General features: G+C 38.7%; 1 protein-coding gene across 7 annotated transcripts; it reads left to right on the top strand.

The window, feature by feature from the left end:
- Positions 1-1,040: 1,040 nt before the first annotated feature.
- Positions 1,041-18,489, top strand: LOC132159497 (calcium homeostasis endoplasmic reticulum protein-like). Of its 7 annotated transcripts, none has more exons than XM_059569025.1 (20): positions 1,041-1,216; positions 1,547-1,720; positions 2,603-2,638; positions 4,083-4,237; positions 7,249-7,386; positions 7,469-7,620; positions 9,991-10,102; positions 10,186-10,275; positions 10,360-10,573; positions 10,946-11,020; positions 11,460-11,623; positions 12,357-12,792; positions 15,282-15,526; positions 15,613-15,746; positions 15,851-15,937; positions 16,657-16,785; positions 16,881-16,997; positions 17,699-17,793; positions 17,883-18,068; positions 18,255-18,489. In XM_059569025.1, the coding sequence occupies exons 1-20, from the start codon at positions 1,192-1,194 to the stop codon at positions 18,290-18,292; spliced, it is 2,802 nt and encodes a 933-aa protein (XP_059425008.1). In that variant the 5' UTR covers positions 1,041-1,191; the 3' UTR covers positions 18,293-18,489. The 7 variants fall into 7 exon arrangements, with proteins under 7 accessions (XP_059425008.1, XP_059425009.1, XP_059425007.1 ...); XM_059569026.1 differs by having other exon boundaries at positions 10,943-11,020; positions 16,669-16,785; XM_059569024.1 differs by having other exon boundaries at positions 10,943-11,020.
- The last annotated feature ends 5,297 nt before the right edge of the window (positions 18,490-23,786 follow it).

Below are 23,786 nucleotides of genomic sequence, written 5' to 3'. Positions count from 1 at the left end.
GTCAAAGCAGTAAATAAATCATTATAGACTATAATGATTTTTTTTTACTGCTTTGACATGACTACTGAAACCTGTATCTGTACCTGAATTCCTGACTTGATTTTTAGTTGTTATATATAGTCCTCAGGTCCTTACAATGGCTTCCAGTTACATTTAGGGTTGATTTTAAAGTACTTTTACTCGTTTATAAATCAATCAATGCCCTACGACCTAAATACATAGCAGATATGTTCCCTGAATATAAACCTAACAGAGCACTCAGATCATTAGGATCCAGAAATAGCAAGGGTTCACACAAAACAAGGCGAAACTGCTTCCAGAAGAGTTGAGATGTGCTAAATCAACAAATCTAGACTCAAAACTCATCTGTTTAGCTGTGCATTTATTGAATGCTATATAAATAAACTTGCCTTGCCTTAGTTGTTGTTCTGCTAATATTATGTTTTTCCTCAATTACATTTTCATTCAGCAGAGCTTTTATCCAAAGCCACTTAGAAATGAGGACAATGGAAGCAATCAAAATCAAGAACAGAGCAATGATACACAAGTGCTATAACAAGTATCAGTTGCTCTTAGAGTCCTTTTTTTGGTTCATTGTATAATAAATGAAAAGAAAACCGATAGAATACAAAAAGAATAGAGACGCAATTTATTTATTTTTAAGAAAAGCTGTTAGTAAACGAAACGAGTGCAGGTCTAAAAGGGGCAATATAATTAGTTTAGAGAGTGCTAGAGGTGAAATCAGTGATGAGTTATTATTTTCCCAAACATACTAACTTGCATCACACATACTGTTTGATTCATTCGATATGCTGTTTTTTTTTACTACTTCTTGCATAGTAGAATGACCATTCAAGCTATAGACTGAATTTCAAAAAGCAAATTTGCCCGAAAACAGGTTTCTCGGTTGTGATCAAAGGCGTTAAAGTGTCAAAAACGGCCTCCCGACGGCAGGCGACGCTGTGACGTCACGACCCATATGTCTATTCTTCCGAACGTCTCCAGAGCGCGCCGCGTGCGCACCTAACGCATCGCAGGAAGTCGTCACGGTTCAGTTTCCTGTCGCTTCATCTTGAACTGAAACACAACACCTTTTAACATAATGGTCGCGTCCGTTTAATAGCGAGTTATTTTGTTTCGCGTGTTATAAATGAATTCCTGGTCTAATACTAGCGAGTAACCCTGAGAATAATGGATATTTCCACTCCACCAGAAGGTAACCGTGAACTGATATTATATTCAACAAAACCTCACTAATAAACAAACGGTTGTCACATAAGATTAGTATTTATGTGCTGGTTAGTTTATATTGACTGTACAGTCATGGCCAAAAGTTTTGGCAGTGACATAAAGGTAGTGTTTTGCAAAGTTTGCAGCTAAGTATTTGTAGATTTACATATGAAGCTTTTACAGTAACGTTAGATGCCATTGTTGACCAACACTACACGTATATTTACTAAACTAAAACTCTGCACAATTGATATATAATAAAATATGCTATGTATTTATTTTGTGTATTGTATTTCTCTTTGATTTTTCCCATCAGATCAAGAGCTGCGTAATGTCATTGATAAACTGGCTCAGTTTGTGGCCCGAAACGGCCCCGAGTTTGAGAAGATGACCATGGAGAAGCAGAAGGACAACCCCAAGTTCTCCTTTCTGTTCGGAGGGGACTATTTCGGCTACTACAGATACAAACTGGCCATCGAACAGCAGCAGCGTACGTCAATGAACCGCTGAAGAGCACAAGTCACATTTATTTCTATGAATTTAATATTATTATTAATAATTTAACCTGTTAACTGCCACCCGGCCCCTCGGTGGGCCCCCTACGTTTACTTCACTATATTACAATTAAATCCTAATCTAATCATGACAAACTATATATCGTTGGAAAGGTCTAAGACTCTTAAATAGAAATTTTACCAATCTTTTTTGTTCAAAATTAGATAGGAAAAGTAATAGATTAATTTATGGCAAGAGTGCACCCCAAAAACCTACATCATAACAGGAGTTCTGACCTGAAAAAAAACTGTCTTCTTTGTTGCCTTTTTCTCTATCACACTTTAGAAATCATCAGAAATGATATATCACTTGAAAACTTAAAATCCCAAATTTCGTGTTTGAAACCCATTTTAAATTCAAACATTGCATTACCATGAAAATGGTATATCAATATCATCAAAAACAACATGTTTTCAGTCATGAATCGTAAATATATAGGTTTGGATCATGCACTTTCAAGTCTATGTTAAAAATGTGAGTGACAGTTAATAATTATTATTAATTATTGGGTTTTATTATTATTATTTTTTACATTTATTTTAAATATTACTTGTTTAGGTTTGTTTTATATTTTTTCAATTTTAGGCTTAGTTCTGTTTTAGTTTTTAGTAAGGATATTTATTTGTTGTAAACTTGGTGCTTAAACTGAAGCTTATTTCAGTTAGCGTTCAAGACATTTTTAGTCTTACATTAGAAGATTATTTTTGTTTTATTTAATTTCTTTAACACAGGGCTTGTGTGATGTAAATTTACAGCTAGATTTGCCTGTTGTATTGTGTATGTGTTCGTCTTTAAGGTGTCCTTCTCTCCTTCGTAGATTCTGGCTCTCATGATGATGAATATAAAATGGAAGGTATTTATTAGACAGATGATAAGAAATGTTTCATTTTGCCAGTACTTTCTGCATCATTAGTGTTTGAAAGGCATTTTTATTATATTTAATTTGTCAGGTTATGTCATGGCTTTCATTTTCTCAGACAGATATCAACTTGTATAATTAGTTGAAACTTTCAAATACAGATGCGAAAATTTTTGGTGGTGTTTGCCAACCATCGCTCTTAATATTTCACATATTTAGGGATTTAAACCTTTAATTAATAGAATAGTTCACACAAAAATGATAATTAGCTGAAGATGTCCTCCCCGTCATGGCATCCTAGATGTAGATGAGTTTGTTTCTTCATCAGATTTGGAGAAATGTAGCATTTTTAATCACTTGGTCACCAACTGATCCTTTGCAGTGAATGGGTGCCGTCAGAATGAGAGTCCAAACAGCTGATAAATACATCAGAATAATCCACAGCACTCCAGTCCATCAGTTAACATCTTGAGAAAAGTTTTGTTTTTAAGAAACAAATTCATCATTAATGCGTTTTTAATTCAGGTCATCTCGTCTGAATCAGGAGAGAAATCTGCACAGATCAAGCGTCGTTTACAAAAGAAAACAGTCCCAGACAGATATATGGGTGGTTTTTGATGTGAGACAACAGGGGATGGAGGATGTGTTATGGATTATGAAATCATATTTTTGCCAGAAGCAACAGTTTAAAGTTAAAATGCATGAAGCTGATGGGTTTGTTTATTACAAACATGTAGCTTTTTGCTTCTCAAGATGTTAATTGATGAACTGGAGTGGTGTGGATTATTATGTGTTTATATCAAATGGTAGGATCTTCATTCTGACGGCACCCATTGTGGTGATATTACTACATCTCTAAAAATACATTCAGATGAAGAAACAAACTAATCTACTTCTTGGATGGTCTGAAGGCGAGTAAATTTCCTCATTTTTAGATAAGCAATTTCTTTTAAGTAAGCACATCACTTTTCTGCATGGTATTATTATTTATTTTTTGCTACATACATAATATTTAAACTTGTGCAGCTTGATTTTATTTTTGGTTTACTTTTGTTTGCAAATGCAAGTATTCTGTAAAGATCTTGATTCAAGCTTTCAGTTTCATTTGTATCTCGAGGAAGCCACAAGCAAGCAGTTTTTCTTTGGGTTCTTTCCCCTCATTCCCAGCTTAATATTTCCTATTCCCGAGTTTTTCATGCGATTCTCTCCAGACATGGAAAATCTGAGGGGACAGAACCAGCATGAGTGATTTCCTGCATGTTTCTCTGATTTGAAAGGCTTAGCTCTGGGAACATCCAGTCAAACGAGAGTCAAGTCTCTTTCAGTAGCGCTTCCCAGTTCGCCCAAATCCATCAGATCTGGATGCACTGGCAGACAGATGTTTGTCTCGGCACACAGTATGAGTTATAGATTTGCGTCTGTGTGTTCTTGTGATTAGCAGTGCTCAGTAAACCTCCGGGTAAAGAGGTCACAGATGTTCCTGTGCCGATGACGATGCTCCCGCCGCCGTCCACGCCGTCTGTGGAGGAGCTGATCCAGCAGAGCCAGTGGAACCTACAGCAGCAGGAGCAACACCTGCTCAGCCTCAGACAGGTGTGTGCACAAAAGTTTTCACCCCCCTCAATGAAAAGTCTATAGCACTTTGCGTATTTTGATGGTTCGTTTATCTTCTGCGTGCCAGACTTGCATTTATTTGACTAAAAAGGCTGTAATATCGTCAAATACTACTCAAAACGTATATAACGTATTGAGAGTGAGGAGTTGTCGTCATGGTACAGAGCCCCTCCCCTCGATGTCACGGTATCTCACCCTCTCCGCCATGTTGGCAGGATACCGGCGGCAAAACATGATTGTTTACGTGTGCTGTTAACTCTGTAGTAGAGGAGGTTCTTGAAATTCTGCACTGTTTTAACATGCCTGGAAGTCACTGTTGCCTTAAAAACTGCTCCAGTACCTCACACGATAACATAGGAACAATGAAATACAGATTTTTAGGTAACCGGTATGGACAGAGCATCAGTCTGCAGCCTCGTCTGAATCTCATACACCTTGCATTCACACTGTTAATGGTTTTAATCTAACCAGGACATTTACATCTTGCAATCACACATTTAACTACCCTAGCCAATCCAGAACTGGATTGTCCACTTTGCAGCCCCCAACACAAATGACAATGTAATTACAACACACTAAAACGCATTAGAAGAAACTTACCTTGGCCAGTACAACGCTGTTTTCACCACAGGCTTGTAGATGGCCAAGTCCTGCACCCAGCCACAGCAGAAAGCCTCGTAACTTTCCAAAGACTTGTGGCTTTTAAACTCCTGCATTGTGTAGTAATTTACACCAAAAACAAGATAATTCACAATGTCCATATATGTGCATGGAGGTAAATGGTCCAGGTCTCTGTACCATTCCGCTGCAGGGAGCTCGATATTTTGGGTCGATATTTTGGGTCGATATTTTGGTCTTATCTTTTTGCATTGCTCTACTTTCTTGCTTTTCTTTCTTGTATTTGTAGACCCGTCTCTGTCCCGCCGAAATAATAAATGCACAAAAATTAAAGAACTCTGGATTGTTTAGTCGCGCCTCTGTGAAGTTCTGAAGGCGTTGCCCCTGGCAACCGATAGCGTCCTACCGTCATGGCCCACCGGCTCAGACCCCGCCCAAATCAACCCAAATCGGCACGTGACGCTTCACTCTCAATCGAATATATTATAAGATACTGATTCACTATTTAAGCTGCTGCTTCATCTTCGGACTGTGCATTCACACCAGACACAACTTGTGTGAATAAATCTTGCTATTCGCACATAGTTTGACGCTTGAACATTTTGAGTCTATTCGCTTCACTTGTGCGTTAAATTAACTTCACAACAGATGCGAATGCATGTCATGGGAGGGGCTTCTGCCAGTTGAGTTTAAGCAGCATTGTGATTTCAACCACCATAAATTTTTAGCTTTTTTTTATATTACTCTTATCGTGTCATGAAATGTAGTTTTAAAAGTATTTTAGGCGAGAATGTAGTTGTTTTAAACTCAAATATTCGGTTTATTTATGAAGTACGCGCCTATTTGTGTGTTTCCGCAATTTCGGAGGCCATCAGCGGGAGCTCAGTGCTCATGTTACTGATGAGAGCAGTCTCAACTCGGCTAGTTCTTTTGACATTTGGCGCTGGCTCTGATGTCTCTTTAGTGGTTCAACATAAAATATAATTTGTTTTGGGTAAATCTAACAGGTAATCTTTGGTCTTTATTCAATTAATCTATTTCTTCCAAGCAAGATCCTTTTTATTCCTGTTTCTGTAAAATTATGAAGAAGTATCATACAGCTCCGGGTATCCACATACTGTACAGCGACTATGGCTTTGTCCTCCATTGTTGTTCGGATTTTCCCTCTGCTTGCTACGTTGTAATCTCGTCACTGCTAGAGCAAGCTCCTGATTGATTAACGCAGCGCGTAATTTCGCCAAAGTTCAGATGTTTCGCGCGAATGAGGCGGTAGTGATAGACGTGTCTCGAATTGAGTGTTTCGGGTGTTTTGATGTGTGAAACGCTTGATTCACGCGAAACGCGCGAGTTGAAAAATCTGAACTTTGGCAAAATTTTGCAGGATGTCTATTTGCATCTTTGCATTGACGTAACATGTAAATCACTCGCGCTCAACGCTTCATTCGCACCTGGTGTGAACGCACCATGAGACTACATTTGGTTGCTAAATCTTTTCTAACTTATCAGACAGTTTTCGTTAAATGGACAGTTAAATTACGAAACATCCCATAAACTTTCATTTAGGGGGTCAAAACTTTTGCAATATAATATATACAGTATTTAAGATGTTTATTTGCTGAGTTTAACGACTGTCCCAGGACTACATGCTAATTCAAGCTAGCAACATGTTAAAATAGGCATGCAGTAGATTTAATCATTTTGACAAGATGCTAATTCATGCTAGGAAAATGTTAAAATAGGCTAGCAACATGTTTAATCATTCTGACAAGATGCTAATTCATGCTAGAAACATGTTAAAATAGGTTAGTAGCGTGTTTAATCTTTCTGACGACATGCTAATTCATGCTAGCAATGTGTTAAATTATGTTTGAGTCATGTTAGCAATGTGATAAAATGTAAGCAACATGTTAAAACATTAGAAAAATGCTAAAATATGCTAGCAATGTGCTTAATCATATAAAAAAATGCTAATATAATAAATGTGCTAGTAACATGTTCGCAACTTTCCTAAACATTTTAGCAATGTGCTACAAAATTGTAACATTTTATTAACTTCAAGTCTTAAAGTTTTTCATAGTAATTTCAAACTTTCAAACAAGGCTTTGCCAAGCCAACATCAACATTTGTTCACAAACTTTACTCATCTAGTTTAATTTTGCTGTGATCAAAGCAGAATCTTAATTAAAAAGTTCAAAGGAACTGCATTTGTTTGAAATAGAAACAAAGAAGTCTTTTATAGTCACTTTTGATCAATATCATGCATCCTTGTGGAATAAAAGTCTTAGTTTCACACCCAAAATAGTCTAACTGACCCAATACCATTGAACATTGATATATTCTGTTAATTAAGTAAATGTGTTTTGGGGTTTCAGGAGCAAGTGACGGCAGCCATCTCTTTGGCGATGGAGCAGCAGATGCAGAAGCTGCTGGTGGAGACACAGCTGGACATGAACGAGTTTGATAACCTGCTGCAGCCCATCATAGACACCTGCACCAAAGATGCCATATCGGTACGAGAAACCTGCTTTGCTCACGCCCGCTCTGTCTGATATGCCTCAGATTAGTTATTATCTGGTTATTTCTCGTTCTCAGGCTGGAAAGAACTGGATGTTCAGTAATGCTAAAACCCCGCCGCACTGCGAGCTGATGGCGTCGCATCTCAGAAACCGCATCATTGCAGACGGGGCGCAATTCGAGCTCCGCCTACATCTCATCTATCTGACCAACGACGTCCTGCATCACTGGTGAGAGGCGGGGCTTTCATCTGAACTGTTGTCACATTATACTGCATTTGAATACTTAAAGGGTCATGAAACCCCCTTTCGGCACTGGTTAATTCTCCCTGCAGTTTGAAGGCTTATTCTGCTGCGTTTATATAAGCATTTTGACTTGTAAAAATGGTTATGATTAAGTGAATGAATCGTGTTTGTGCCGAGTTCTCATCAAAAAGTAAAAACAAACACTCTCCTTCAATCCATGAAGGTTTCTCTCAGTTAATGTATTAGTGATCGACCAATTTTTTTTTTTTTATAACCGATACCAATTATTTGCGTATTTAAGTTGCCCGATAACCGATATGCAAAACCGATATTTATTAACTGTCATAAAGTAAATAAATGACTGAGTGAAAAAAGAACACGCTTCACTTTGGTTTTTCCTCTTTTCAGTCACCATCTTTTTTAAAAAAGTGGAAAATTTTTCTTTTTTGTTAATTTTAATCTTTATATTACAATAAAAAATATATTTATAAAAAGCATCAACTGCAACAACACTAATATTAACAATAAGAACATTTTTTAAAAATGTCTAATGTTTTCAAATGGAGAAAATAAAGGACAAGAGTCATATTAACTTCTTTTTTTAACTACCATTTTAGTAGGTTTATAAGCTGTTTAATAGCTACAGAGTCAAGAATAATTCACTGGATAATGTTAATTCACTGAATAATGTTCTCTGGAATACTGTAATATAACAAACAAAACATCGTATTTTATTGCATTTGTGACTCCGACTTCATGAGGCTAATGATAGTTAGAGTATAGACAGCAGAGAATTAAATTCAGTGCTTTTATTTCCAACATGCGCTCATTCATGGCTGCATATTAATTCAGGCAAAGTTACGTCTTTATAGGGACAAGACTTGATTATTTAACATGACTTCGTGAGTTGCTCTCTCTAGGACTGGAAATGAGAACCACTGATGTAATGCATTTAATTTGTTATGTTAAATAAAATACAAACTACATCAAATCAAGTACCTGCATGCCGTTGTTGTCGTCTTGTCTCCCCTCAGACGTGCTGCAATGGCGATGCTGCTAGCAATTCTCAAAACAAGCTGGCGGTGTTTATCGGTGAATACGATATTACAAAACCGATATTCGGTTATGATAAAATGCTTAAATATCGGGAAAAATATCTGCAAATTTAAATGTCGGTCGATCTCTATAATCTATGCGATCTCACAGTCTGAAGTGTCTTTTATAGCAAATCAAAAATTGCTGTTAATTATTAAGGGAATAATTAAGGGAAGCGTCTTCTCATAGGATAAGAACACATAGTCTCATTAATAATTTAATAAACACTGACGTGGCATTGATGTACTATCGTCCATTGCCACGGTTTTCTCCGACAGTTAAAATCATCGGATGCAAACATTGTCTTCTATGATGTGCAACACAAACACCTCTAAAATCTCAGAAAAACTAGTCTGGGGTTTCATGAAACTTTAAATCAGCTGCTCAGAGAGTCAATAATATGGTATGACATTATTATAACATCCATATTTTTTACTTTTTATATTTTAATATCAATTCCACATTGTTTTCTGTGTTTATCCCAATTTGGTGTGTTTTTGAAAATGTTCTGAGCTTTTTTAATCTGATTATTTTACAATATTTAAAGTAGGGCTATTTATTATTTACGCAAAATATCCAAATATATTCATAATGATATATTTAAAAATGGTACAATATTTTAAATGTTGATATAGAATTTTGTTATATTAAATAAATATTAAACGGCGTTTAATTTTAGAATTTCAAGTTTTAATTGTTTTAAAACTTTAGAAAAGTTTAATTGAAAACTGTGGGTTAATTTAAATTAGTGGGTAATTTAACTCAAGAAAACCTTAATACATTTAAATAACACATCAAATGAAATAATGTGACACTTTGTTTTCAATTTTTTATTTTTCCAAGTTCTCAGATTGTCATATCGTTTTTTTATATTTTGTTTTGACTTTCATTTCGTTTAATCTGGTTGTGTTTTGTTATTTAATATGTCTATTTAGTTCTTATTAATTTCAGTTTTAGTTGTAGTAATGTTATTGAAAAAATATTGCTTTGGAAACTAAATGATTTCTGTAATAAATTTGCAATGAACATAGAGCAATTGAATAGTTTAAGTTAATGAGAGCAACAACTCTGGTCAGTAATTTAATTAAAAAGAATATTGTAATGCCAAATATATATTTAGTTATGTATGTATTTTTTTTAATTTTCACACAAAATTTATGAATTGTCATTAAATTCTAAGCTCCAATCTATTGCAATTAGAAAATAGTTGTTCATGTGTTTTTATGGCGTTTTGAGCAAACCCTTCATTTTTCTTCACAGTCAGAGGAAAAATCAGAAGGATCTTTTGGCGGCTCTTCAGAAGGTCGTGGTTCCCATTTACTGCACCAGTTTCCTGGAAGTAGAGGAAGACAAGCAGCAGAAAATCACCCGCGTAAGATCATCCCCATTTCTTCCCATTTGCAGCTTCTTTATGGTGTCAGTTTAACTTTGAGTGGTTGCTCTTCATGTTTTCAGCTGCTGCTGCTCTGGGAGAAGAACAGTTACTTTGATGACGTCACCATTCAGCAGCTTCAGAGTCCAGCTCTGGGTCTGGGACAGTATCAGGTGCAGCTCGTGCTGTCAGTGTTTATTTTCTGCTTAACTCTGGAGAATGTGTTCCTCATACTGTCTCTGTTGTGTGTGGTCCAGGCGTCGCTCATCACGGAGTACGCTCCGGTGGTGCAGCCCATCCAGATGGCCTTCCAGCAGCAGATCCAGGCTCTGAAGACACAGCACGAGGAGTTCGTGAACAATCTGAAGCAGCAGCAGACAGCAGCGGTAGCAGCAGCCACAGTCGCAGTCGGTCAGCTGACGCCTGCAGATGCCGATGTGAAGGCCCAAGCGCCCTTGACCTCTCAGCCTGGTAAAAACTTTCAATAATATAATTTTAGTTCTTTAAATGAAGGTTAAATATGTTTTTCCTTTGGAAACTATCTGAAATAAATTTGAGGTCAACCTTGGGGAAACTATTTGAGATCATATGCAGATAAAGTTGCATATGAAACTTTGCAGTCAGAAAGTAATTAATGCTTTTTCTCAGCAAGGATGCATTAAATTGATCAAAAGTGACAGTCAAGATATTTAGAATGTTACAAAATATTTCAATAAATGCTGTTCTTTTGAACATTCTGTTCCTCAAAGAATTCTGAAAACAGTGGGTCACTGTTTCCACTAAAATATTGGGCAACACAACTGTTGTCAACACTGATAATAATCAGAAATATTTCTTTAGCAGCAAATCAGCAGTTTAGACTGATTACTGAAGGATCATGTGACAATGAAGACTGGAGTAATGATGCTGAAATTTCAGGTTCGAATTACAGTAGTAAATTGGATGTACAGTATATTCACATAGAGCATTGTTATTTTAAATGGTAATAATATTTCACAATTTTGCTTTATTTTTTATCAAATAAATGCAGTCTAAGTGAGCAGAAGAGACTTCTTTAAAAAAATTATATATTAAAATAAAAATTATTCTCATGTCAGTGTTTAAATTGTTTTTATTCTCCAAATTGTTACTTTATCATGTCTTGGCTTGATATCACATTTTTTTGAGTTAAGAGCTTTAACTCAAATCTCAAAACTCAAACTAAGTTTATTAATCCTTGTAAGGCAATGTGTTTTGATTACAGTGCTGCTTCAGATAAATAGAAAAAACATATTGTCTCACACATTGATGTTTTTTTTTTTGCTGATGTGTGATTTGTGATGGTTTTTTTTTTCTCTCTTAATAATGTCATTGGTAGATCTAAAGCCTCCTCCAATGGCCGGTCCTCCACCTGGTGATTACGAAGGCGCTCCGAGCCGACCATCAGACTCGAACCCGGCATCATCGTCTGACATCCCCTCCTCTAAACAGGGCTGGTTCGATCCGAAGCACAACCTGCCGGCGTGGAACCCACAACAACCTGTGAGTCAAAAAAACAATTTAAAACCTTATAGATCTTCTGTTATTCGCAGCTGTATTTAAAAATAACTCACTGATTATATGTAATCTGGATTACGTAAACCGATTCCAAATATTAGGTACTTGTAGTTGTATTATAATACGTTTAAAAATGCCCACAATCAAATTATCGTTACTATTTTTTTGATTATATTTCACTCACTCAATGGCTTAAAATCATTCATGATAAATTTTTCTTTAATTTGTAAAAAATCTTTTACATTGTTCGTTCTAGAAAAAGCATGCCGCTATTATTCATTTTGCAAGGTTATATATACATTTTTATGATTTAATCATTAATTTAATCATTAATTTAAATTTACCAACCCCCATGTGGCTCCATCACAATTTGACGTTATAATAACCTTCACAGGTTTTTATTATAAAGCCAAATGATTAATCACGAGTAATTGCATCCAAAATAAAAGCTTTTGTTTGCATAATATATGTGTGTGTTCTGTGTATATTTATTTTGAATATATAAATACAAACTCATACAGTATACCTTTTGAAAATATAATATGTAAATGTATTTACGTCTATATTTGTATTAATTTAATTTATATTGTAAATAAATATATCTAATATCTAAAAATAAAAAAATTCTGAAATATATACACTACCGCTCAAAAGAATCAAAGAAAAAAGTATCACAGGTTCCAATAAACGATGAACAGTTAAATGTTTCCGTCTCCAGCCGCCATTCAACCCAACCCAAGCACCGCCCCCCTGTCCACCTTGGAACAGCCACGAGGGCATATGGAATGAGCAGCGGGACCCCAACTGGAGCGGCCCTCGGGATGGGGGCCCCACAGGCCCCTGGAGCAGCCAGAACGAGCCGCCGCCCTCCTGGAGCGGTCAGTTTGACCAGCCGCCGTGGAACAGCCAGTCGGATCAGCCGCCGCCGTGGGGCCAGAGGGAGCCTCCCTTCCGCATGCAGCGTCCGCCGCATTTCCGCGGGCCCTTCCCTCCTCATCAGCAGCCGCCGCCGTTCAACCAGCCGCCACCACCACACAACTTCGGACGCTTCCCGCCACACTTCATGCAGGACGAGTTTCCTCCGCGGCATCCCTTCGAACCGCCGCCTTATCCGCCGCACCCATTCGACTACCCACAGGGAGACTTCCCAGGAGGTGAGACCTTGGCTTTTTACTTAAAAATGACCATGATTTCATGAAAAATTAATGAAATTCTTGTTATTAGGTATTTTAATTATTTTATTATTTTATTTTACAGTTACTGTAATAGTAATATATGAAAACTGAAAGTGTCAAAATGGAAATCTTTTTCAAAATACTTCAAAATACTTTAATGCTGTACTAAAACTACTTGTAATAAAACTAAAATAAGATGCATAAAAACATAATATATAAAAACTATATAATATATAAAAACAAAATTAGTTAGACCTAAATTAAATTTTTTATGAAATCTGAACATATAAAATATAAAACCTAAATTTGAAAATAAATAAATATAAAAATTTCTAAATAATATAATGTACATTTTAAATACCAGTATAATATACTACTAACTTGAATTAAGATGTGACCAAAATGTTTATTTATGGAGTACTTTTCAGGCTACAGAGTAGTTTCAAAGTTAAGATAATTTAAAAAGGATATAATTTAAACAAGACAACAGCAAAATCAATGATAAATAAACCCACTAAAAAGTTAGAATACCAAAGAAAACAGGTATGACTTTAAGTGGCACTTGAAGGAACTTAATGTAGAAGATGCTCTAACCTCGAAAGGTAAGCTGTTCCATAATCTTGGGCCAACGACAGCAAAAGCTCAGTCGCCCTTAGATTTAAGATGTGCTCTTGGAACATTAATAGTAATTTATTCGAGGATCTCAGCATCTTGCTAAAAACTGTGCGACCCAAAAATCATAATTTCTATTTTGCCTTCATTCAACTGAACAAGATTATCAACCAACCAATCTTTCACTTCATCCAGACACCTACGAAGTGATACACGGGTAATATTACAATTAGGTTTTTAAGGCAAATAGATCTGATGGTCGTCTCCATGTAGGTGGTGATAAATACCATATTTTAAAAAAATCCTTTGCAATGGGAGCATATGTAATGAGAACAAAACAGGGCCCAATATGGACCCTTGGGGTACCCCACTGGTAAAATGCTCAGAATATGAAAAACAATTACCAACCTTTACGGTTAAAGATCTTTGCTTTAAAGTGACTCGAACCCACAACCTTAGGGTTAGGAGTCAAACTCTCTTACCACTAGGCCATCGCTCCCCAAATAAGATGCAAACCATGTATAAACAATTCCTTGGATTCTGACAAAGTGCTTTATCTGGTTCAAGAGAATTGAATGATCAACGGTATCAAATACTGCAGAAAGATCCAATAGAATTAAAGTACTATGATTCCCTGCATCACTTATGAGTAAAAGATCATTTACTACCCGTAAAAGTGCTGACTCAGTACTATGTCTACACCTGAAGCAAGACTGGAATTGATCTAAGATATTATTCTTAGTTAAAAAAGCACTTAGTTGTCTCAAGACAGCTTTTTCCAAAATTTTATATAAGATGGGAACTTTTGATTTTGGATGGTAATTTGACAGGTCATAACAGTCAAGATTACCTTTCATAAAATGTGCTCAATAATAGCTTGCTTAAGACAAACTGGTACAATCCCTTTATCGAGACTAATATTAACAATAGACAAAATACCAGTACTAACAATATCAAAGCCATCCTTAAGAGAATGTGCAATAAAATTGTGTCCTTGTGGCAAAATGAACGCTTTAAATGAGAAATAATGTCATGAACTTCAGAAAGCGACACTGTTTCAGACTGATTAAAATGAAGTTCTGTTATATCTGTTTCAGCTAAATTAACGGCAGATGTAAGAATATTAGCTTTGATCCCATTAATTTTATCCACAAATATCTTTGCAAATAAACTGCAAGTTGTTAACGAGGGAGCCAGGGTTAATTTCTTACTAGGACAAAGATGTCTATTGATTACAGTGAATAATTCACATGGATAATTATTAGCAATGATACTGGCAAAATAACTTTCTTTATAGTACTTTATAGCTTTTTGATATTTGACCTTCATCTTATATGGTGCAATAAATCCATGATGTTAGAGCAGAGGGAGTTAAATGTTGAAATTGGTTCTTCTGGATCCGCAGAGGGTGGTGCAGACACAATCCAAGGGATTGAAGGAACGGCAATATAGGCATTTAAAAATTCTGATGTTGTAGAAGGAGAAAATACTATGAGATTATGTAACAGACAATGAACAGGAGCTCGACGTATACTTGGAAGATCTAAGTTAAATACTACTGGGCAATGATTTAAAAAACTATTAATCATGACACCAAGATCCTAAACAGACACATCCTCGTGACAAAACAAGATCAAGAGAGTGGCCTTGTTCACGAGACACGTCAACAATGGAGTCCGATTTAACGAGTCCAACATTTCTAAAAACTCTGTAACCATAAGTTTTCGAGGGCAACAAACATGGATATCAAAATCTCCAACAATTAGTATTGAATCAGACAAAGGGACAATACTCCAGTGAGCTAAAAAAAATTATCGCGCTTTGTCATGCATACTATATATTGTTGTTCTCATCAGAGATGGTTCCGCCTCCTCATCACCACCCGAACCAGAGGATTCCTCCTCCTGGGATATCTGATCCTCCTCCGTGGGGTGGGAACCAGCATCCTGATTTCGGGCCGCCACCTCCTCACGGCTTTAATGGTCAGGCGCCACACATTCGTCGGCAGACTCCTTCTCACGTCAGTCAGGACGACCCCAGCCTGGTGCCCAACGTGCCCTACTTCGACCTTCCTGCAGGACTCATGGCGCCACTCGTGAAGGTCATTTTACATTCGACGTCAGCTGGGAATTAGATGCTTGTTTCTTCAGTCTTGTCTTAAATGTGATTCTTTCTCTTTAACCATAGCTTGAAGATCACGATTACAAGCCTCTGGACCCCAAAGACATCCGTCTGCCACCTCCGATGCCCCCCAGTGAGCGTCTGCTGGCTGCGGTGGAGGCGTTTTACAGCCCGCCGTCCCATGACAGACCCAGAAATAGGTGAACACCGATGTGACTGCTCTGGGTTTATAGTTTTTTTTTTTGTTGTTGATCGTTTTTACTTAATACTTCAGTTGTGAATACTAAATATATCGTTTTTCCAGTGAGGGTTGGGAACAGAACGGTCTGTACGAGTTCTTCCGGGCCAAGATGAGAGCGAGGCGGAAAAAGGAACATGAAAAACGCAACAGGTGCGTGAGAAATTTACCATTTCAGTGTATTCTAACAAAAACTAAAACCTTTTCATTAGTTGAAATAAAGCTGAAATAAAATTAAATGTAAATATTAGATAAAAAAAGCTAAATAAAAAACTAAATAACAATTACAAATGTTGCCTTTTTAACTCAAGTTTGTTAACTTAAGTTAAAATGTTGAAATTGCTTAGACTAAACCTGAAATGAAAATAAATAAAACACAAAAAACTTGGTGAAACTAAAATTTAAATGAAACCTGGAAATATGATATGGCTTAATCATAATACTATAATAGTATACTAAAATTGCTAAAGCTAAAACTGAAATAAAGATATTCTTAAAATAAATCCAATGCAACAATAAATTATTAATAAACAAGCTAATAAAATTGACAAAAATTATCAAAACAAAAAAGAAAATAAGGGAAATAAAATTTTAAACATTTAATAAATACTATAATGGTGTTCTAAATGACTAAATCTGAAATAAAAACGAAGTATAAAAAGCCTAATAAAACATGACAAAATACAATATTAGCAAAATTTGGACTGAAATTAAAATGAAAATTTAAAACTAAGATATTATAAAATATTAATAAATACTATTAAAGTGTACTTCTAATACTTAAATAACATTTGAATTCAGATGTGACCAAACAGAAGTCATTACCATGGTTTCCTCGTTAGTAATATTTCATGTGATGTTTTTTCTGGCAGCACCCGAGGGAGTCCATCGCGCAGTCGGTCGCGCAGTCGTGGACGATCCATGTCACGCTCCAGCTCCAGGTCTTCCAAATCCTCTCGCTCCAGATCCCGCTCTCGCTCCTACTCCAGATCTCGCTCCAGGTATCTCCCCAAAACATAAAAAATAAGCGAATATTTGAACCATTTTTTTCCAGCCACACAAAGTTGTTGAACATATTTTTGTCATTCTTCCATAGGAGCAGGAGTCACTCCAGATCCAGGTCCCGAAGTCGCTCCCGCTCCAGATCTCGCTCCAAGTCACGATCTCCAGACAAGCGCGTTCAAGCTGCAAAATCACGCAGTCCAACTCCACCGTAAGACGATCTCTTTTTGTTACCCAAATCCAGTTCATCCATTTGAAAAGCTGATTTTTGCTTTGTAATCTGTATCTCTATTTTCACAAGGGTTTATTTGGTATCTTTATTACTCTCAGGATTTAATTTATTTTTAATTCTAAATGTATGTCATTTTGCATATTTTTTTATGTTTATGCTTAATTGAAAAAATAATACCATTTACATAAATTCATCCAATTATTGAATTTAATTATTTAACTATTTTTCATTTGTTTTTTTTATTATTTGTAAAATTAATATGAAAAACAAAATGTTAATACAAAAAGTGATTTCAACATTTTTATCTAGAAAAAAAAAAAAACTGAACTGATATCAGCTTAGTTTTGGAGCAGATTACCTAAATGATCTTTTCTCATTAGGTGCTCCTAAATTTAAAATCTAATCACATCCTATGAAATCACATTACAAAGTCTGTTGTTGTATTTTTAATTACTAATTTTCTCCACATATACTTTGATTATTTTACTTGTAATAGACACTGCAATCTGAATGGGATACAATATTTTTCCCACATTTATTTTGGTTTTCATAAGTCAAGTTTTGTGACTAAAGCTACATGTTTTGTTGCGCTGCATGATAAACAGTTATAAATGTTGGTATCACAAAGTTTATCCAGCCCAAATTGTAATTTAGCATGATGAAATATGGCCTTTCTGTAGCTCCACATCTGGTTTGGGTTCAGTCCCTGCTGCTTTACCAGTCGACCTCAAGCTGGGCGAAGAAAACAAGGGCCATCAGATGCTCATGAAGATGGGTATGTCATTTAGAACAAGTTTGACCACGACCACATGAACTGATGTCTCCATTGATGCAGCACTAACTCTCCACCTGTTCATCCTGCAGGCTGGAGCGGATCAGGAGGTCTTGGTGCTAAAGAACAGGGCATTCAAGACCCCATCAAAGGAGGAGACATCCGGGACAAGTGGGACCAGTATAAAGGAGTGGGAGTCGCGCTGGATGACCCGTACGTGAACTACAGGAAAAACAAAAGCTACAATTTTGTTGCAAGGATGAAAGCACGAGAAAAAGGTATTCATGTTTTTAAAACCGAGACCTTAATGTTCGCAAAAGCCTGTTTACCAAGTCAATCATCACTAATATTGATGCTAATACTCTGGGTTAAGGGTTTATTCAAACTATTAACCCTTAGTATTGAACTAAATAACTATTAATTATAACCAAGTATGAATGTGTTTTATCTTTGTTCATCCTCAGTAAGCAGAGACCCCCAGGAGCCCTCCAGCACCGAGTGATCACACGTGGCCTGTTTTTTCTTTTTAACTGTAGATGTCATAAAGCTGTTTTTACATTTGTTTGGATGTTTTGCCTTACTTACCCTTGGCTCTTTTTTGTAGTAAAATGCATCAAAGCATCATATTGTGTCATTGCAAGCGCTTGCTTTGAATTTTCTGAGACTCTGTACACGCAAAATAAAGATATTTTAAAAAGGGATTATACAATTCATTTATGCATGAGTGATTGAAGTGAAAGAATGAACAGTTACCGAAAAATACTGGTTTATTTAGGCATGTTTTGACATGAACAACAATTGAAAAGTTTTGGCTGTTTATAATCCATGGATGATGAATCCAAAACATTGATCATCTGTTTATTCAACTGTAATGATTTCTAGTTTCCTCTAGAACTTCCTCTAAAGGGTCTTCAGTACTCAGTTTAGAAAAAAACTAGAAAAAAATCCTGTTAGCAAAAACTATTATGAAACAAAAGATATCGTTTCATAATGAATGCTCTAGTGAGATCTAACTGCTGACACAACATGTCGTTGAGTGCAGAAACGGCAGGACTACGCCGTCAAGCCTGTTAGCATGGGTTCAACTAGTAAAATAATTCTCTCAATGACTGAAATGTTCTGATTCTTTATAATAACCTCTTAAGATGTATATGTTTTCTAGGTTCAGGGTCATTCAGACAAAAAACATGTAGTTCATATTGCATACATGCCAACCCTCCCGATTTTTCCGGGAGACTCCCGAATTTCAAAGCCCCTCTCGAAAATCTCCCGGGCCGACCTTTCTCCCGAATTTCTCCCGATTTCCACCCGGACAACAATATTGCTACACCATCCGTCACTGGGCGCCGTTTCAGACCGAACAATAATAAAGGTTACACCTCGAAGTCAAGCGCGGCAAATTCAGAACCATAGACAGTAAAAGAAATGGACACAGCGACCCCATTGGAACTCAATTGAGGCAAGTGAAGCCCATTTTTAGCGTTTTTTAGCACTTCCGTTTCTGACGCACAGACTCAAACGAAGCTTGATGACGTCAGCAACCTGTCTGACAGATGTAAATCTTCTAGTAGCTGTGCGTGCAAACTGCTATCATTAATCTTGCAGAGACGGCAAGCTTGAGCGGGGAGTTCTTTGGCGTGAGTGAGCAGGAGTAAGTATTCTGATTAATTATTTTGTATAGTATTTTAAAATGTAACGCCAGTACGCCATATTAAGTTAATTGCCTGCGAGCTTCTCCTCCTGTCTGTACGGTAATTTCTCTAGTGTGCGACAGAGAGTCGAGTGGTTATGACGCAATCGTTAGCCTATTTTTACAAAAACTGTTTCTACGGGGCCATAATGTAACATAGAAGGTAATGGAGCCCTTTATACATTGTCGTGAATCTTTAGAAATAAATAATGGACAAATGGAGTCTTTAAACGCCTCAGATGTAAAGTTATTTGCTGTCAAAGTGACACCAAAATGAATGGGATGTCAATGGGATGCTAACGCAAGTGAAGTTCTGCTACAAGATGGCGGCACGCGGCCGACTTCAACTTCCGGTCGACTTCCTTCCCGCCTGTTCAGAATGGAAAAAGAAGCAGAACAAGAAGGGGAAAAGGAAGAAAGATGAGACATGGCGAAAAAAAAGAGAAAATATGCCTGCAAATTCCCAACTGAATGGAAAAATAATTCACGTTCATCCAGGACAGCTCGAAGGGAAAGGGATATGCTGCCTGCAAATTTTGTAGATCAGACTTCTTCATTGAACATGGTGGCCGAACGGATTTAATTACATAGGGTCAGAAAAGCACAAGGCTGCGGCAATGCAGCACCGGTCACAGCCCAGTAATTTTGGCCATCTTTCCAAAGGTAGACCCGATGGTGTTATTTATGCCGAGACAAAGATGGCTATGCTGTTAGCTACCAGCAACATCCCGTTCACATTTGCGGATGTTTTCAACAAATCCGTGAAGAATATGTTCCCGGATTCAGATATTGCTCACCAGTACGCAAACGGAAGAACAAAGGCTACTCAAATAGTGAAAGGTGAGTGTATATAAAATAATACTGTTTTCTAAGAGTTAAGGTTGAGACTTGTCCCTTCATAATACGGATTTGTCCCGTATTTTAAGATTGAATTGTTAAAGATTATTAATTCTTTCTTTTTTTTCTTAAGTAAGCAGCAAGTACAGCACAGTAGAAAAACTGTGTTTTCATTACTGCCATTGCCCCGGAATTGGACAGGGAAGTGATCAAACTGTGCCTTGACTAACCCTTTGGTCTGATGTGTGATGAAAGCACAAGCAGAAACACGGATAAAGTACGTATTTTGTATTTACACTTCTGTCACGGGATGACAAGCGGGAGGAACTATCGTCCCGGGAAATGTTTCCGGGTGGGGGTTATTTTGGTGCGACACCGGGCCAGTTCCGGAGTTTCCTTTCATGGATTTTATCCAGACGCCACAATGTAATGAAGAGATGAGTTGCAGCTGTGTAAAGGGAGGGAAGTTGGCAGCGATTGGGCGGCAGACTAATCAAGGGAATATAAAAGGGACATTGCGAGCGAAGAGGGAGAGGCAGGACAAAGTGGAAAGGACCAAGTGGGAAAGACAGAGCAGGAAGGACTAGTCACAGCATTTGGGGAATTGGAGGAACGAATTCACAGCGTGAACGGGAAGAGGATTGGGAAGTGGCTGAACATCTCTATCATCTATACAGCAGCTAAGTGCCCTTTTGGATATTCTCTTGTGAAGCCCTCTTGTCTTTCATATTTGTGGATACAATTGCCTGTGGATAGTTTCTTTGAATTGGTGGAAGACTTGGGTTGAAATCCTGTTGAAATATTCCTCACAGTGTGGGAGAGTCAAGCCTTTGATGGCAGAAGTAGCCGGCGGCTACCGTGAGCGGGGGCTGTATTTGCTGTGAGTTTGTTGTGAACTGCAGTGCCTAGTGTGAAGTAAACACGTGTGAGAGCAGCTGTGGAGGGAGGTGATTTGATCATTCTCTATTAGAAGTTCCGCTGATATTCTGAAGTTGAATTGCTGTGAATAGTCTCTTGTTACAAGTGTTCCATAGTCTGCTGCTGCCCTCTTGGAGGAGAAGCTGCTCTCTGTCGTGGTCCGCCCTGGGGAGAAGCCATTGCTTCCCTGTTGAAAGGAAGGCCACTCTTCTGCTCTTCTGCCGCTGAACGTTCCACGATTTGTTGGCATGCCTGGAAAGGAAATTGCTGGGTGACGTATTCTATCATTGTGTGCTCTATATTTCATTGTCATACTCTGGAGATAAGCCATTGTGTGGAGCCTCTCATTATAGACTGTCCCATCACCTGCCGTCTGCCGCGAGGAGAAGCCGCTGAGTGAAACCACCTCACCACTGAACGTTCCACCATCTGCTAGCACACTTGGAAAGGGAACTGCTGGGTGAAGTATTCTACCATTGTCTATATCCAACTGTCATATTCTGGGGATAAATGATTGTGTGAAAGTTCCACATCACAGCCTGTCATACCATCTGCCACCTACCTCGAAGGGAAACCGTTGGGGGAAACCATCCCCTACTGAATGCCTTACTGTCTGTTGGCACCCCCTGGGAGAGAGATCGCTGGGTGACGTATTATACCATTGTCTGGCTACATTCTGCTGCTATACTTGGGAGATAAGGTGTTGTGTGGAAACTCTCCATTATAGACTGTCACCTACCCGTTGTCCGCTTTGGAGGGAAGTCGCTAGGCGAAAATCCCCTTAACACTGTATGCCCCACTATCCGCTGGCAACCTGGGGAGGAACCGCTGGGTGGAGTAACTTACCATTGTTCACTCCATACTCTGCTGATGTGCTCCGGAGGTAAGCCGCTGTGCGGGAGCTTCTCATTATAGACTGTCACTTCACCGGCCCTCCGCTCTGGGATAAGAGACTGCTGAGTGAAACCATCCTTTCCTTGGAGGGCCCACTATCGGCTGGCATATAGTGAGAGGAAACCGCTGGGGGAGGTGATTTACCTTTGGTATTAGTCGTCGGCTGTCCCGAAGAGGAATCACTACCTACATCGAAAGCTTGGGAGGGACTTGTGGAGTGGAGATCTCTGAGTTTTCTCTGTGCTGTCATCTGCCCCGTGGAAGGATTGAGGGTTCCCCGTTCGGTTGGCGGTTGGGTAGGGATTGTCGTGCCAAACTCCCCATTGCTGCTGAACTGAAGAAACCGAGTGGGAACTCCGTCAACGTGTGTTTTAGTGATTAGGGTCTTAACTAAATAAAATTGTACCTTTTATACTTACCTGGTTGTCTGTCTGTGGTGTCTCTGGATAAACTCCTCGAGGTGGTACATTAGTGGGGATCGGGAACCGGCCCGTTACAAACTTGGCGTAGTCGGCAGGGTTCCGCCTCGAGTGGAGTGGCCAGAAACCCACGAAGGCAGATGAAGATTTGCTGGCAGTCAGGCCTCCGGTTATGCCTGTTTTTATGGGTGCCCCGTGGGCCCAGAAGTATGGAGGACCAGGGTCAGAGTGGAGCTTGGCAGAGTGGAAGGCCCAGGTGGAGTACCTGGCAGGACTGCAGGGGTTGAGTGCTTCGCAGAAAACACAGTTTGTGCTGAATTCACTTGAAGGCGAGGCCAAGAGGGAAGTACAAGCCGCACCTGAAGCAACCCGAGGTTCAGCTCAAGCAATCTTCGATTTCCTGGCCGGGCAATACGGTGATGCCACTCCGGTGACTGTCCTGAGAGCGCAGTTCTTTAATTGTAAACAAGGACCCCGGCAGACTCTGCAGACCTATGCCTTGCGACTATGAGAGCAGTTTGCTAGGTTGAAGGGGCGACGTGATCATGGCCTAGGGGAAGAAGAGACCTTGTTAAGAGATCAGTTCCTTCTGGGACTCCGTGAGGGGCCCATCTGGCAGAGTTTACGTGTACAGCTTCGTCGGGACCCTGGGCTGACGTTTGAAGGACTAAGGATCCGATTTGAGGCCTTGGCCCTGGAATCGGATCATGCAGAGACTGTTGATTCCTCAGTGTGTATGGCCACTAGTGGGAGTTGTGCCCCTACATCTTCGGAAATCTCCGATTGGAAACAGACCTTGCGGACGGAACTTATGAAGGATGTTACAGAACAAGTGGCGGAGTTGTCTAGAACGCTCTTGGAAGAGCTGCGTAGGGGACGACCCCACCCCCCGTATTTACCCCGGGAACGTTCCTATTCTGATGGGAGTCGGGAGCTAACACGACGTCCTGCCCAGCCAACTGGTTTGAGGTTTAAGTGGGACGAACAGTGACGGCCAATATGTAACAGCTGTGGAGAGCCGGGGCACATAAGCCGGCAGTGTAGTCAGCGCCCTGGTTCACAAGGGGGTCTTTAGAGTCACCGGCCACTGTGGGTCAAGTGGTCGGGCCTTCGTCGACGGACCCTTCTTCATTGTTTGTTTCTAGAGACTGTTTGGTGGGGCACTGCCCGACCATGGAGGTCCAAGTACATGGCGTCGAGTTCCGTTGCCTGGTCGATACTGGCTCCCAAGTTACCTT

This window comes from Carassius carassius, chromosome 16 (genome assembly GCF_963082965.1).
Source record: "Carassius carassius chromosome 16, fCarCar2.1, whole genome shotgun sequence".
Lineage (NCBI taxonomy): Eukaryota > Metazoa > Chordata > Actinopteri > Cypriniformes > Cyprinidae > Carassius > Carassius carassius.
The sequence above is the reverse complement of the archived record's forward strand: the minus strand, read 5'-3'. Positions and strand labels throughout refer to the sequence as shown.

Coding starts and splice junctions, on each gene's coding strand:
- LOC132159497 (XM_059569024.1), top strand. CDS start 1,192: ATGGATATTTCCACTCCACCAGAAG. Junction 16,786..16,880: donor TACTCCAGATCTCGCTCCAG/GTATCTCCCCAA, acceptor ATTCTTCCATAG/GAGCAGGAGTCACTCCAGAT. Junction 17,794..17,882: donor TCAGATGCTCATGAAGATGG/GTATGTCATTTA, acceptor TTCATCCTGCAG/GCTGGAGCGGATCAGGAGGT.